General features: G+C 38.4%; 1 protein-coding gene across 1 annotated transcript in view; it reads left to right on the top strand.

Annotated features, from left to right (window-relative positions):
* Nucleotides 1–15,763, top strand: part of LOC127571379 (A disintegrin and metalloproteinase with thrombospondin motifs 9-like) — a 205,506-nt gene that overhangs the window by 51,550 nt on the left and 138,193 nt on the right. Inside the window, exons 12-16 of the mRNA XM_052017693.1 lie at nucleotides 9,025–9,173; nucleotides 9,963–10,144; nucleotides 10,720–10,856; nucleotides 10,947–11,064; nucleotides 13,664–13,759. Of these exons, the coding sequence (XP_051873653.1) occupies nucleotides 9,025–9,173; nucleotides 9,963–10,144; nucleotides 10,720–10,856; nucleotides 10,947–11,064; nucleotides 13,664–13,759 (682 nt within the window). The remainder of the gene's footprint in view (nucleotides 1–9,024; nucleotides 9,174–9,962; nucleotides 10,145–10,719; nucleotides 10,857–10,946; nucleotides 11,065–13,663; nucleotides 13,760–15,763) is intronic.

Genomic DNA, 15,763 nt, shown 5'->3' with positions numbered 1-15,763 from the left:
CTTAAGTGAAAAGTGGGTTGATGATTTATTATTATTTAATATTATTCACTTGAATAACTCTCTCAAAGAGAGGAGGAGAAAAATATGTAAAATGTTTTATTTTGTGCTTTTGATGATGGTAATTCACCCTTGAAGATCATATTGTTTTGCAAATGGAGTACAAATTTCTCTTGGCATCATACATGATGAAACAGGTGAAATAAGAATTTTGATGTTTTGCAGTGACATTGTCTTATTTGTTTTGAGGTCTAAGATGTGGAAGCAATGGGAGATCCAAAACCTGGGCATTCTGTAATTGGAGTATTTTTCAGTATCCCAGGCTCTTGCATTTAAAGAAGGGTGTCTCTTCAATGATAGTAGGGCTTGTTTCTAAGATCTGGTGACTTCGAGAAGATAGACCTCAGGGATGGAAGTTTTGTTGGTTCTTGAATCTAGTCCCAATCCTTATTTTTTGCCCAAAATGCCTTGGTTCAGATTTTACTGCTTTTGCCAGCAGTTATCCATGTAAGTTCCTGGAATTTCCACACAAATGTGAAAGTCACAATCTTTCTGGCCAAGCTTCACCAATGATTTTCCAGTTACATTTTTCCACTGGGCTCTGCATGGAGCAGGAGCTTGCTAGAATTCCACAGCACTTAACAGTGAGGAATCTGATCTCAGATCTTGTGCCAGAAGAAGAAAGATGAGAATAAAGTAATTTTCTTTAATGATAGCTTTAATATTTTTAATTTCTTAAACATTTTTACATGTTACAATTTTTTAAAAGACAATACTTTTTAAAAATGACTCTGAAGGGAGGGACATTCAGGAGCATAATAAGTGCATGACATCTTTGATAACAACACTGGGGCCATGGCTTTTACATCTGTCAAAGGTTTGCAGTAGAGATTTGTGGGCGAGCCTTTTTCGGCCACATCCACATCACCTGATGATGTTATTTGAGACCAATGCACCCAAAAGATCCATGATGCGGTTCACCACCATGCTGGACCCCTGTGGCAGCGTGTTTTGTGGCTGCACAGGTTCATTAAACTAGTGGCCTCTGTTTTGCTGAATGGGCCACAAGGTCCTGCCCCCCTGTATTCTACCCTGGTGGCCTTTGACAGTTTGTTTCAAATGCTTCTTTCACAATTTCCAATATCAGAGACAGTAGAAAAACAAGTCTATTTAAAAACACATTAAGCTGTTGTTAACTAAAAATGTTAAATACAATGAGATAAAAAAAAGCTGAATTTTTTTCTAATAAATATACCTACTGTGGAGGGGTTGCATACAGTGTGTATCAGTTACAGATTGCTCCTGAACTCAATGATGAGTTCAGGGACAGAGTGATAGATCAGCTCTGCACACTGCAGCTAGCTGGCGTTTATAATGGAACCACCAGCTGGTTGTCACCACAATCCAACTCAGTATGTTGGGTACTCAACTTATAGGGAATATTTGGATAAAGAAAATAGTGGACTGACCTGCTGACATTTCCTTACTGGCTACTTTCAACAAAGCCAAGAGCATGCATCAACAGGGCCCACCATTATATTCACCTTGATTAAGAAAGAGAAGACTTGGATTTATAAACCACCCTTCATGACCTCAGGAAAGTGCTTCACCATCAATGAAGCATTTCTGAATTACACATATTTCTGTTGCTAAGCAGAGCCTTCAAAGCAAGATCACCAACTATAATGAGTGCCAGGGGATTTGCTTTTGATGTCATGCATTCCAGGGCATATGCATTAACACAAGACACACAGGCCTGAAATTCACTCACACTGAGCATTTTTTATGTCCAATGGGATTGGATTGTAGTGTAAAATTGTTTGGTAATAACATCATGCCTATGTGGCACACAAAACATAATGAACCACATATACTCTGCAAAGAAACATTGTGGGGCATGCACAAGAAAGTAGGCCCTGACATGAGAAATGTATGAGATATCATCATCCACCTCTTTATTGGGATGTCCAATATATTAGGCTTTAATGATGCAATGATGGAATAGATTTCTGTTAATTGCTAAGGTGAGGACTGCTGAAATTTTTGGGAGCAACTGAGCACACTGATTCTTCCTTTGGATGTCCAGCTCTGTCACCACACTCTCCCATATCAGACTTGGCACACTTCCAGCATCAGTTGCAGTCAAGCATTGCTGCTTTAAAAGCTCCAGTCGTGGTGTCACATAACACGTGCATTCACAGTAGTGTGAATAGCACAATAAGTGTGCACTATTTCATAAAGAGGGTGCACGGTGCCCTACATGGTCTACATTGAAGAAAATTATTTCCCAGTGGCAGCTGAACAAACTAGCACATCTCCTCACTATTTTGGAATATCCTTTCAAGAAAAAGTGACAAGTATTAGTTAGGATGGTGGGGAGTCCTCCTCTGCTTTTTAATTTACACCATATGACCTTCTACATCAATTTGAGAGGATAGTTGACACCTCAGCCAAGCGACAGCATTTTTGATAATACAGTACTTCCTCCATACTGAAACGAAATGTTAGCCTAGATTATATATTCAGCTTTCTAAAGTGATGCCTTCAACCCAAATCCTATGACTCAATGGTAAGCGTGGTCCTATTGAGCCAAGGCCAATATTGATGAGGTTAAGAATTGGGTCTAGGAGAGAGCTGAGCAAGAAGAGGTGTCAGAAACAAAAATTTTGGAAGTACTCAGCCAGTCAAGAAGAGGTATTGTCCTGACAGCTCTTCCTTGCTTATCATGAGTACAAATACTTTAGATTTTAACCTGTGGTGGGGCCCCGTATTTCCATAAATCTTTGTGAATCTTCTGAATATTAAACAGAACTAAAAGACCCCATGTACTTTAAATTGCGATAGTATATTAATTACTGATAATTATTATTGTACTCATACATGGATTACTATTTGAACCTTGAGTACAATTCAGCAGTCCTTGGTTACTGCCTTGATTTTTCTCTCAAAAGAAATGTCTGCTTGTAAACATGATATGGTGGGAAATGGACCAGTTCACTCTTGGCGTCGCATATCAGGATTGCACATTCCCAGGACAAATATAGCAGAGCTTGTTGGAGTTCAAAACATATTCTATGTTACTTTAATAATTTGTCATAACTCCCACGAGAGAAGAGCACCCTCTAGTGTACTGATGTGACAATTTAATTTCTAGCATTGGCCAACGTTGCTGAATCTGTCATGTCTTTGCCGATGTTGTGCCAATTCACACTTTGTGGGCATGAGCCCAAGAGGAACTAATTCTGGACTTTCCTGAACTCGCACAGATATGAAAAGAGAAAAGATACATGATTGGAAAAGGCCATCGGGATTATCTAACATGATCTAGATGATTGTGATTCCCTATGCTTCACACAACAGACACTCCCAACTCACCTGGAGCCATTTAATCTCCTGAAAGAGGTGAACAATCAGATAAACACAGGCCAATTAGCAGGGGGTGGAGAATTTAGAAAATTCTTCTCATTCCATTTAGAGACAAAACAAGAGGGAGAGGGAGACTTCCATCCACTCAGTTTGGAATAAGCTCAAATCAAACACTGAAGCTGAAAGGATAATGTACCAGCCCAAAACATCGTCTCCCTTCTCTCCGTTCCATTAAATTCCAAACAAACAGGTAATTTGCGAGAATTATACATCCTATTTGATGAATAGTGACTGAAGAATAGTAGGTTAATGAGACATAGTATTTTTGGATTTGATTTTGGTTTATAATGCATTTATTTTTCAAATTGTGCTAATTTTATTTTGTTGGTTCAGACATGATTGTGGAGGTAACGTATTTTACCTGGTTTATTAATTGAGATGTGTTTAGGTGCAAGAGTGCACTACTAGGGGTGTTTCTCACCAGCTTTTAGAGGGGTATGAAAAGCATCTTAACTCTTTAATAGCTCTTGCCAAGCCTAAGGAGTCAGTTGATAAGAAATCATAGACATAAATGAAAGTAAAGAAATCCTCTTAGCAAAGTGGGTTCATTCTCTTGTTGTGGCGGTTCCTTGGTATACACAAGGAGCAACAAAGTAGCAACAAAGTTTGATAATTGTTGGTGACCACAAATGTGTGCTCCTCCAATGCATAGGATTCCATGCATTGGGTGCACACAGATGCCCTGTGTAACAGAGTGAACGACCTCACAATCTATCCACCCTCTTGTCCTGTCAGTCACCACCTGCCCCATCTGTTGGGGACTCCTTAATATCCACATTGTCCTTCAGCACTCATAAAACCTCACTGGAAGTAAATCATCCTAAATCCTGAGATGGACTCTTGACCTCACAATCTACCTTGTTATGACCTTGTACCTTACTGTCTACCTGCAATGCACTTCCCTGTGACACTTCACTCTGATTTCTGTTATTGTGACAATAATATACCAATACTTCCTTAGACGCGAAGATGAAGAGCAGCCATCCTAACAGCAGATCACTGAATTTTGCATGTAACTGCAATAATTTTGCCCTTTCCCCCCGAGATTTACCTGTAATGATGTCTGGAAATATGATTGGTGGAATCTTGGTAGAGACACCCACACAAGCATTGTTGGTTGCTACTCTGTCTTGTATACTTTATTTCATTCATTGCTGTGACATATTGTGAGTGAGAGGCTGCTGAAGATTCATCTATCATAGTTTCAGCCAGCTCTGCTGTTATTATTAACCTTCAGAATTTCATCCGTCTATTGCATTGCTCAAATGTCAGATCATTGCCATTCACTTAACCTTTCTGTATTATTTTGTAGCCTCCTTATGTCCCCTTCTCAGCTTACTTTCTTACCTATTGTTGTGTCATCGGCAAATTTAGCAACCATTCCTTTGGAACCTTCATCTGTCATTTGCATTGATGTTGACCCCCCCTAAGCACTGATCACTGTGGCACACCACTCGCTGCATCTTGCCAACCATAAAATGATCCATTGACACCACCAACCTTTGTGTCATCTGCAAACCTACTAACCTATCACTCCACTTCCTCATCCAAGTCATTTATAAAAAAATCACAAAGAGCAGGGGTCCCAGAACAGATCCCTGCGGAATACCACTAGTCACCGACCTCCAGGCAATATTTGCTCCGTCTACGCTCCATTTAGGTTGGAGGTGTTGTGGATGGTTCAGAAAGTTGTCGTAGGATATAGACAGGATGCAGAGCTGGGCGGAGAAGTGGCAGATGGAGTTCAATCCAGAAAAGTATGAATGATACACTTTGGAAGATCGAACTTGAAGGCAGAGTACAAGGTTAATGGCAGGGTTCTTAGCAGTGTGGAGGAACAGAGTGATCTTTTGGTCCAGGTCCATAGATCCCTCAAAGTTGCCATACAAGTTCATAGGTGGTTAAGAAGGCGTATGGTGTGCTGGCCTTCATTAGTCAGGGGACTGAGTTCAAGAGCCGCAAGGTAACATTACAGCTCTATAAAACTCTGGTTAGACCACACTTGGAGTATTGTGTTCAGTTCACATTTATAGGAAGGATGTGGAAGCTTTATAGAGGGTGCAGAGGAGATTTACCAGGAGGCTGCCTGGATTAGAGAAAATGTCTTATGAGGAAAGGATGAGTGATCGAGGGCTTTTCTCTTTGGAGCAACGCAGGATGAGAGGCGACTTGATAGAGGTGTAAAAGATTATGAGAGGCATTGATAGAGTGGACAGCCAGCAGCTTTTTCCCAGGGTGGCAATGGCCAATACCAGAGGACATCCATTTAAGGTGAGTGGAGGAAGGTTTAGGGGAGATATCAGAGGTAGGTTATTTTTACACAGAGAGTGGTGGGTGCCTGGAATGCACTGCCGGGGGTGGTGGTAGAGGCTGATATAACAGGGACATTTGAAAGACTTGTAGATAGACACATGGATGTAAGAAAAATGGAGGGTTATGGGCTGTGTAGGAGGGAAGGGTTAAATTGATCATGGAGTAGGTTTACATAGGTCGGCACAATATCATGGGCTGAAGGGCCCGTGCTGTGCTGTTCTATGTTTGACGCTTGCCGTGTTTCCTGTTTGCCAGCCAATCTTCTATCCATGCCAATATGTTACCTCCTACACCATGAGCTGTTATTTTCTGCAATAATCTTTCATACAGCATCTTATCAAATGCCTTTTGGAAATGTATGTATAGTAATAATCTGCTGTTTAACCACTTGGAAGTCCTGATGGCATCTGGGTCACAGGTGATGCCCTTAAACTCACTGACTGCCTCATTCCTGAGCTCCCTTTAAATTTACCAGGTTCACTGGAAAATCTATTATTATACTCTGTAACATCTTTTTTTTTAAAAAGTAACTTTAAAAATAACATCCAATGGTCTGGAAAATCTGCTAGTTTTGCCTCACCTTAGTGTGCCAGTTTACTAGAGTTTTACTATTGTACTATTGCTGCTTCAGAGAATTCCAATAAAATTATCAAACACAATTTCTCTATCACAAATCACTGTTGACTTTGGCTGATTACCTTGCATTTTTCTAAGCGCCCTGCTATGACCTCTTTTAATGATGGTATCTAACATTTTCCCTATGACACATTGTAAACCAGGTAGCCTGTAATTTCCTGCTTTTTGTCTCTCTCCCGTTTTGAATAAAGGAGTTACATTTGTTGTTTTGCAATGGAACCTTCCTAATCTAAGGATTGTCAGAAAATTAAAACCAATACTTCAACTATCTCCCGAGCCACTTATTTTAAGACCAAAGGATAAAGTCTATTAGGATTGGAGACTCAGTCCAGAATTTTGCTCGGTACCACCTCCCTGGTGATTTTAGTTTTCCTGAGCTCCTCCCTCCTTTCCAATTCCCAATTCCCAAATTGTATCCTCTGCAATGAATTTTTTTTTGCAAAATTCTGCTGTTTCCTTTCCAATACTAATTCCCCAGACCCAGTTTCTGTACGAGCTAAGCTCACTTTGTTGATCCCTTTTATTTGCAATTAAACTCTTGCCACTTCTATATATAATGGTGGCACGATAGTGTAACAGTTAGTGTAACGCTATTACAGCGCCAGCAACACTGGTTCAATTCCTGCCGCTGTCTGTAAGGAGTTTGTACGTCCTCCCCATGTCTGCATGGGTTTCCTTCGGGTGCTCCGGTTTCCTCCCACGTTCCAAAGCCATACAGGTTAGGAGCTGTGGGCATGCTATGTTGGCGCCGGAAGAGTGGCGACACTTGCGGGCTGCCCCCAGCATATTTTCAAGTAACACAAAAAGACGTATTTCACTGTGTGTTTCAATGTTCATGTGACTAATAGATAAATATCTAATCTAATTCTGGCTAGCTTCATTTCATATTCTAATTTTCCTTATCCTTTGCTGATTTTATTTTCTGTCCAGTCTTCTGATTTGACACCTGTCATGCTGCAAGTGTATGTTTTTTCTTTAAGTTTGACACTATCACAACCTCTTTTAGTTGGCCACAGATGCTGGGTCCTTCTATTACAATTTGTCTTTGTTATTGGAATGTGTTCTTATATTCTGAAAGATTCGCTTAAATGTCTGCCATTGTATCTTGACTGATTTATCTCGTAACTTGATTTCCAATTCACTTCAGCTCTGCTTTTGTGCCCATATAATTGCCTTTATATGTTTACAATATTAGTCTTCGACCCATTCTTCTCTTCCTGCAAGACATAAAAATTTAGTCTTTATTCCCAATGTTGGTGGAAGTATGCTTCTGATTCTAAAAATGAATAGAGACCCAGCTCACTGGATCTCAATCCCTTGTCCTCAGCCTGGAAATTTATGGAAAAACTGGAAAAGGAATAGAGGTCACTACCTCCTTTAAAATAGTCTCATTTTTGTTAACCTTGCACATCATGTGTGAGAGAGATGGCAAGGAATGATACAGTTAAGTTAGTTTGTTGAGGACATTTGCTAAACTTAAAGAAATATTTATTTATTGTTGTAATTTTTAAACTATTTAATATACAATTATAGTATTATGTATGTATTTCAATATTCATTAACGAATTGAGTCTATTCAGATGGTGCTTCTTCAAAATGTTAAATCTATTTTGTAGTTAAAGTACATGATCTAGCAGCTAAGTAAATTCACTTATTTAGAAGATTTAGTTTGATGGAAAACTCTTTTATTTTTCTCAAAGGGTTATGGCTGCTACTGCAACTGACCTGCAAAAAGAGATTTAACCAATGGAAGGATTGCAAAATTGGTCATTTTTCATATAATACAGTATTTGTATTTTCATTTCAGTTCTTATTAATTGAATGAAACATTTTTCATTTTGTGCTCCTGTAGTATTTTGGTTTTTAATCATGTTTCGTTTATATGCTATTGATCTTGTCTGTTCCATAGCAGTTCAAAGAAACCACACTTCACAGTGGACCTAGAAGGAGTTTATTAGAGAACTAAAAGGAGAAAGTCACTTGAGGATTTAAACATTTTCAAAATAGTGCAGAGAAGTAGCTTCTCAAATATGCTCATATGATCATTTTGTCTATGGTTTGGGAAGTTGGGCAAGATAATGGTTGACACTGGTGTGTTTTTTACTCCTAAAAGTATGTCGGGTTTGCAATACATAAATTAAAAGTTCCACTGAAAATGAGAAACAGTAAGCAAATATTTGCCCAGATAGATTAAATTTGTTTATAAATTTAAAAGATACATTCATCTATAAAAGAGAAATAACAATTATTTTTGGCAAGTGAGCATACATAATGAATCCCTTGTGACATTGATAATAATTGGGTGTTAAATCTACTCCTTTCAACATTTGGCTATTATTTATTTGCTTATTTACTCTCCATTTCAATGACATAGAAGTATTTTTCTGCTCATAAATCAAACCTAAGATATTACCTGATTGCTGTTTCATAAGCAGGTACACTATTCAATTAGTTCACTTATATTAGGTACAGGAATAAAGCAAAATGGTTTGTCTGCAGTTAAACTAAATGTAATCAAATACATTCATACCTTGTTTTAAAATCTTTTGTATTCAAGATGGAACATCATGTTTATTATTTGACTGAAACTCTTCTGTGGATTTGCAGCTTTCAAGGCAAGAACTAATTTCTCTCTAATTGTTGTCTCAATAGCACTGCAAACATGGTGTCTGCATTGTAAAGGATCCCACAGAATTTGCTGCAGTAGATGGAACATGGGGACCTTGGAGTCCATTTGGTTCCTGTTCCAGAACCTGTGGAGGTGGCATTAAGAATGCAGTTAGAGAATGCAACAAACCAGAGTAAGCACATTTCATCGGTGTGCAAAACACATTCAATTCCTTTGCAGATTTTGAAAGATCACTGGATTGTCTTTATTTTTCTGTCATTGTTTAAAAATCTGAATGGAATTTAATTACTTACCATGATGATGCAAACTGTTCAGCATTTTTTTAATAGAACATAGAACAGTACAGCACAGGAACCGACTCTATGGCCCACAATGTATGTGCTGACCATGATGTCAATCCAAACTAGTCCCATCTGCCTATACATGGTCTATATTCCTCTTTTCCCTGTATGTTCATATGCCTGCCTAAATGCCTCTTAAAAACTGCTATTATATCTGCATCCTCCACTTACCCTGGCAGTGCATTCAGTGTAAAGAAAAATCTTGCCTCAAAAATCTCCTTTAAGTTTTCCCCCTCTCACCTTAAAGCTATGCCCCTCTACCTTTTAACATAAAAGTCTCTGACTATTCAGTCTATCTATGCCTCTCATAATTTTATATACTTCTATCAGGTTGCCCCTCAGCTTCCGATGTTCCAATGAAGACAATCCAAGGTTGTCCATCCTCTCCTTGTAGCTAATACTCTCTAATCCTGGCATCATCCTGATGAACCTCTTCTGCACTCTCTCAAAGCCTCCACATCCTTGTAATGGGGCAACCAGAACTGCACACGATATCTAGATGTGGCCTGACTAAATTTTTACACAGCTGCAACATTTTAATAGCAACCACTCAATACGGAAATTGAATTTAGTAATTGTATTCTGGAAATGGAAACAAGATTATTATTTCCTAATCTTAGGCCACGAAATGGAGGAAAATATTGTGTTGGCCGAAGAATGAAATTCCGATCATGCAATACAGAACATTGTCCAAAGCAAGAGAAGGACTTCAGAGGAGAGCAGTGCACACAGTTTGATGGAAAACATTTCAATATTAATGGCCTACCTCCAAATGTACGATGGGTTCCCAAGTACAGTGGAAGTGAGTATTTCTTTAGGAGAAGGAAAAATATTAGGATAGAAATTCTATCGTGTAGTAGAAGGTTTTAATACATTACACAACAGTTTCAACAATCAGGAAAAACATGGGGTCTTAGGAAAGTTCAAAATAATGCAATTGCTGCAATACTAAACTATGTGAGCCTCAAAAGCAGGAGTGGGCTTGCTCTGGTTGCCCCCTGTGCATCCTCCCCACCCACTCCCACCATCCTGTAAAATTGCAGTGTTTCATCATCCACCTGAGATGCTTGATGCTCACTGATAGATAAAGCAACCCCACAGTAGCAGTTCCCATTGAGAACCATTGCTTTAAGGGCTCTTACTGTGACAGGAGATCACCCTTTAAAGTTCACATGTCTTATGTAACCTTACAAGTAAAGCGTGGTTATTATGTCTGGGATTTGTGATGCTGGTGTGCACAATGCACATAGGAAAATTGATACCCTCCAGCTCTGCACAAAACTGATGTGTGTCCCCCTGCAACACTGTTTTAATGTACACCTTCCAGCATGAAAGGTGAAAGACATCATTAAACCAAGAATTTTGTTTCCTTTTCAGTTTTGATGAAAGATCGCTGCAAGTTGTTCTGCAGAGTGGCTGGAACCACAGTCTACTATCAGCTCAGGGACAGAGTTATTGATGGCACTCTTTGTGGGCCAGACACCAATGATGTGTGTGTGCAAGGACTTTGCCGGGTACAAAACTAACTTGGAACTTTATGTAAATTTTTGAGTTAGAAAATTGTTTATTTGATGTCTTACAAAAATTATGTTTATTTTCTACAGCAAGCTGGATGTGATCATGTATTGAATTCAAAAGCACGAAGAGATAAGTGTGGTGTTTGTGGTGGTGACAATTCTTCATGCAAAACATTAGCAGGCACATTTAATACTGTCCACTATGGTAAGAAATCTATTATCATAGACATCAGGTAATTGCATTGTTGCCTTGTTGCTTGGACCTAATGCATTTGGTTAATTTAAAGAATGCAAGCAGATATTCTTTAGTACTAATACAAATTCAATTTATTTCTGTATGATTGGTTTCATTAGATGAAATGCTGATTGACTGAGCTTCATTAATATTTGTTGAAAGAGCATTGATAATCATCCTACTTCTGTCAGAAACAACAGTGCAGAAAACATTGATGATAGTTAAAATGAATCAGCTAGTCACTCGCCAAAACAGGCGGAGATTGACCATCGAGTACTGTGCAACAAATATAAAAGCGCAATAATTTTTTTTTAAAATTATTTGAAGTGGCAATCATTTCTGAAGTCTTAGCCCAAATTGTACAGGGAGACGCCAACTGCTCCAAGTGAAACTGCCAAAATTTCCCCACATAAATACACCCAGACTTTGGAATTCCCAAGTGTATGTGTGTGGGCAAACAGAAATCCAGAGCTTGCTGACTGCAGGGAATGAAGTTATGGCAGTTCCCCAACACTTACACTGGAGAATCCACCTGCAGAGCGAGTGCTAAGTTATTCTTGGAGCAGGAACAGAGGCTCCATTCATTTGAATGAAGGGGAATGGTTGCATGGGACTAGATGATGTATGAGATAATGTACATTGTTTTAAATTAATTGTATAGGTAAATGTTTTTATTGATTATAAATGTTAACTATTTTGTTTATTGTTTAATTTTTAATTATTTGATTTGTGGTAGTATTTGAGCACCATATAATAAAATCGTGATGCATCTAATTGTAATGGAAATTCCACATACCCATTCACCAGCAGTAACTTTTCCCCGCTTTACTTAACAAGCATCTATCTACCTAAGCTTTAAAAATATTAAAAGAATCTGCTTCCACTGCCCTGTGAGCAAGTGAGTTTCAAAGACTCAAGCCCTCTGAGGGAAACATTTTTACCACATCTCATCTTAAGTGGATGACTCTTTATTTTTAAACAGTGATCCCTCTTTTTAGATTCACCCACAAGAGGAAACACCCTTCCCTCAGATGTTACATGTTTCAGTCAAGTTGCCTCTCACTTTTTCAAACTCCAGTGGATAAAAACGTAGCCTTTCCTCATAAGGCAACCTACCCATTTAAGGTATTAATCTAGTAAACCACTGAACTACTTCCATTGTCCTTAAATAAGGAAACCAATATAGAACACAGTACTCAAGATGTGATCTCACCAGTGCTCTATATAATTTAAGTATAACCTCTCTACTTTGCGATCAGTTCCTTTAGCAATACATAATAATAAACAATAACATTCTGTTAATTTTCCCAATTACTTGGTGTATCTACTTACTGACCTTTTGCAAATCATGCACTAGGACTCCAAACTGTACTTTGTACTGTGCAAAATGGTAGAATGGTCGTTAAGTTGTCCAGAGGCCTGACTTGCCGTGGGGACGTTTTTGACTTCCTTTACATCAGCCAGAAAATTTAAGTTCAAATAGTTAAAAAGCCTGGTGTGGAAAATAAAGCTAATATCTGTAATGGCAATCACAGAACTGCTGGATTGACATAAAAGCCCATCTGGTTGAGTGATGTCTTTCAGGGAAAGAAATTTTTGCCCTTTATCCAGTTTGGCCTGTGTATGAATCCAGACACACGGCAATGTGGTTATCTCTTGATTGTTGTCAAAGGCCCAACATTGCACAAAGTTCAGGGGCAGTAATGGACAGACAAACTTGCTGCCCACAACCTGGGAATTAGCTCTTTATCTTGCATTAGGCGGTACCGGATCCAGGAACATTATACCCATTCGTTTGAATGGAGAGGACTGCAAAACTATTCAATATATTTTTTTATTTTTTCGTTATGTCAGGGACCTCAGAATTATTCACAGTTTAGGTACAGCTTGGGATCCTGGTTTTGCCAGTGGTCATTTTTTTTAAATTTTTCTGTCCATTTTGTGGGCAGGGCTGTGCAGGGCTTTGTTTTTTGGATTCAAACCTTACCAACATCAACTTCAAGGAATCCACACAATATAACTACAGACTTTTTTTACTTCTGTCAACATTGAGCACAGCCAGCTCCCAGCCTTCTAGGAAATATAGTATTTACTACACAGTGAATAAACCTCACCCATCCAAGTATTGTGTGCAAGATGCTGAATAGTTGTATCATAAGATAAATATCTGCTCCATCTCATTCCTGCAGTCTAGTTCACCTTTTTTGTGGAACGATGGATACATCTTCAAAGGCTCCATTAGTTCATATTTCAGGTTTGATCTTAAGGAAGAAATGGTCCCCATATTGTGTATTTTCATCCAGTGTTGCTCTTAAAATGCTTACATGAAAAATTTCTGAAAGTAAAAATAAATTTAGCAATTACAATTATCTTGTACCTTGAAAATACAGTTTGTTGTGATCAGAAAATCAATGTCAGTTTCTTAAAGAATATCATTGATTGCAACATAGCTGTAATAACATTGATAAATGAATACCTGTAGTTTTCAGATGTCCACTTCAGTACAATTTAGTACTTTACCGAGTATTTTAAGTGTATATTTAGAATACCTTTTTGATTTTTTTCCCAGGGTATAATGTGGTTGTACGAATACCAATTGGTGCTACAAACATTGATGTGCGACAGCACAGTTATTCAGGGAAGCCAGAAGATGACAACTATCTTGGTAAGCTCATTTAAAGTACAGTAAAGGTGTATAGTTTGATACTTCCTGATAACTGCAATAGCCTTGTCCACTCATACCAATAATTCTAAACATTATAGAATTCTAAACATCCTCTTAAGTGATGTGTGCAACAAACACTACAGTTATACATTATCTACCTTCCTGACTGTCCATCACAGTTTTGGGGCAAGAAGTTACCTAATTGCTAATACTCAGCTCTTCCTGTCTGTTGCCAGTCAACCTTTGTTAATGTTGTTTGAATTGTACGGGCCAGATCATGCCCGATCCATTCAGACCTTAGGCTCGTTGTTTGCCCTATTCCTATGATTACTCTTACTTCTTTATTTTAACAGGTGTTTTAACTGTTTTTAATGCCCCTAACATTCAAAAACAATTGAAGTAGATTCAAATAATAGAAATTCCAGTAATAAATTTTACACATTTTGAAGGGAGAGGTTAATTAAAAACATCAAGATTAAAGTCAAAGTTGAGTTTATTGTCATATGCATGGGTGCAATGAAAAACTTACTTGCAGCAGCACACAGGCACATAGCATCATATAAGCAGCACTCACAAGAAAAACATAAATTAAATGTAAATTGTACACAATTTTTACAAGAAAAAAAACACAATTAGGACAGAAAAAAAACAAAGTCATTTTAGTGCAAAGTGATCAGAGTGGTCATAGTGTTGCTAAACTGTAGTGGTGATTAGGGTTTTGCTGGCTGGTTTAAGAACTGAATGGTTGAAGGGATGTAACAAAATAGAGAAAGTAAAAACCTACCTGCACTCACCTTTTCAGTCCTTGCTGGTGACCCCATTCATCCACCTTCCTCAGCTTAGCACAGCTGGACTCCAACCTGGACTCAGTGCCAGCACCTGATCCCCAGCTCATTCCTGTCATCCATGAGGCAATGTGCTTCTGTGGAAGTCAGGAACAAAGTCACCTGCACAGTTTTTTCCAATGGAATTGCTAAAATGAGAGCAGCATGATCAGGTCCAATGTATCTTGATTCTCCTGCCTAGCATATTGTTACTGTGTGAAACCAAAATCTGGGAATCCTCCACCTTCTGCCAAAATCCATTCTTCTCAATGGTGATCTATCTATTAAGATGGAAAATAGAGGTTTTATTATAAACCAGCATGAGGTTCCTTTACCTGTGTTTTAGGTGTTTTCTGTCCAGCTTGTTAAAAGAGATCTTGATTGCTGGCTGCATCATCTTCCCAGTTTTTTAGATGTAGTCCCTGAATGAAGTCATCCCAGAACAGATCTGGTGTAAAACATAAACCTCATTAAATCTTGAGTTCCCTGACTCTAATCGTAGAAAAGCACCCAGCTATTAACTTTCTGCAGTAGCTATTTGTCTTTTTCTGAGTGAAACTGCTAAGTTAGTGGTAAATTACAAATTAATTCTGCAGCAAATGCTGCCACTGGAAACATCATTTGGACCGATCAAGCTGATTTCTTGTGAGAATCCCCACCAGGCAAGGAAATTAAACTTAATGTCCTTAAATTAAGAATAGATGTGAATCCAGTTCTTAGAGCTGAAATAATAAATGGCCACAGTGACAGACTGGCAGGACTGGAATGAATGTTACACATTAATTGCATAAAGTTGGTGTCAGAATTGCACTGAATTGGTTCCTTCTCATTGAATGAAGTTTAATGCATTAACTATTAAAAGCTGCAGCATAAGCTGTGAAAGGCACAGCAAAGGACTGGAGTTAATTTCTAGATGACCAAAATATAAAAGCAGAAAGATAGTATTAAATTAATGTGGAAGTAGGGTTAGGCCACACGGAATACTTCATATTATAAAATACATGTTGAAGCAGAGAAGAGATCTGCAGAGACAAAAGAAGGCCGAATGGAAACAATGAATGAACTGTTTGAGCAAGCTGGAATTCTGTCTGTCATAAAGAGAGGACAGAAGAACCTCATTTTGTGAAAGTATTTATTCTTGGGTGAGTCCAGAAAGGGAGAAAAGTGGGGGCTGTAGGGT

The sequence above is a fragment of the Pristis pectinata genome, chromosome 6 (genome assembly GCF_009764475.1).
Source record: "Pristis pectinata isolate sPriPec2 chromosome 6, sPriPec2.1.pri, whole genome shotgun sequence".
NCBI classification, from domain to species: Eukaryota; Metazoa; Chordata; class Chondrichthyes; order Rhinopristiformes; family Pristidae; genus Pristis; species Pristis pectinata.
Note: the sequence above shows the minus strand (reverse complement) of the source record. Positions and strands in the feature narration are given on the sequence as shown.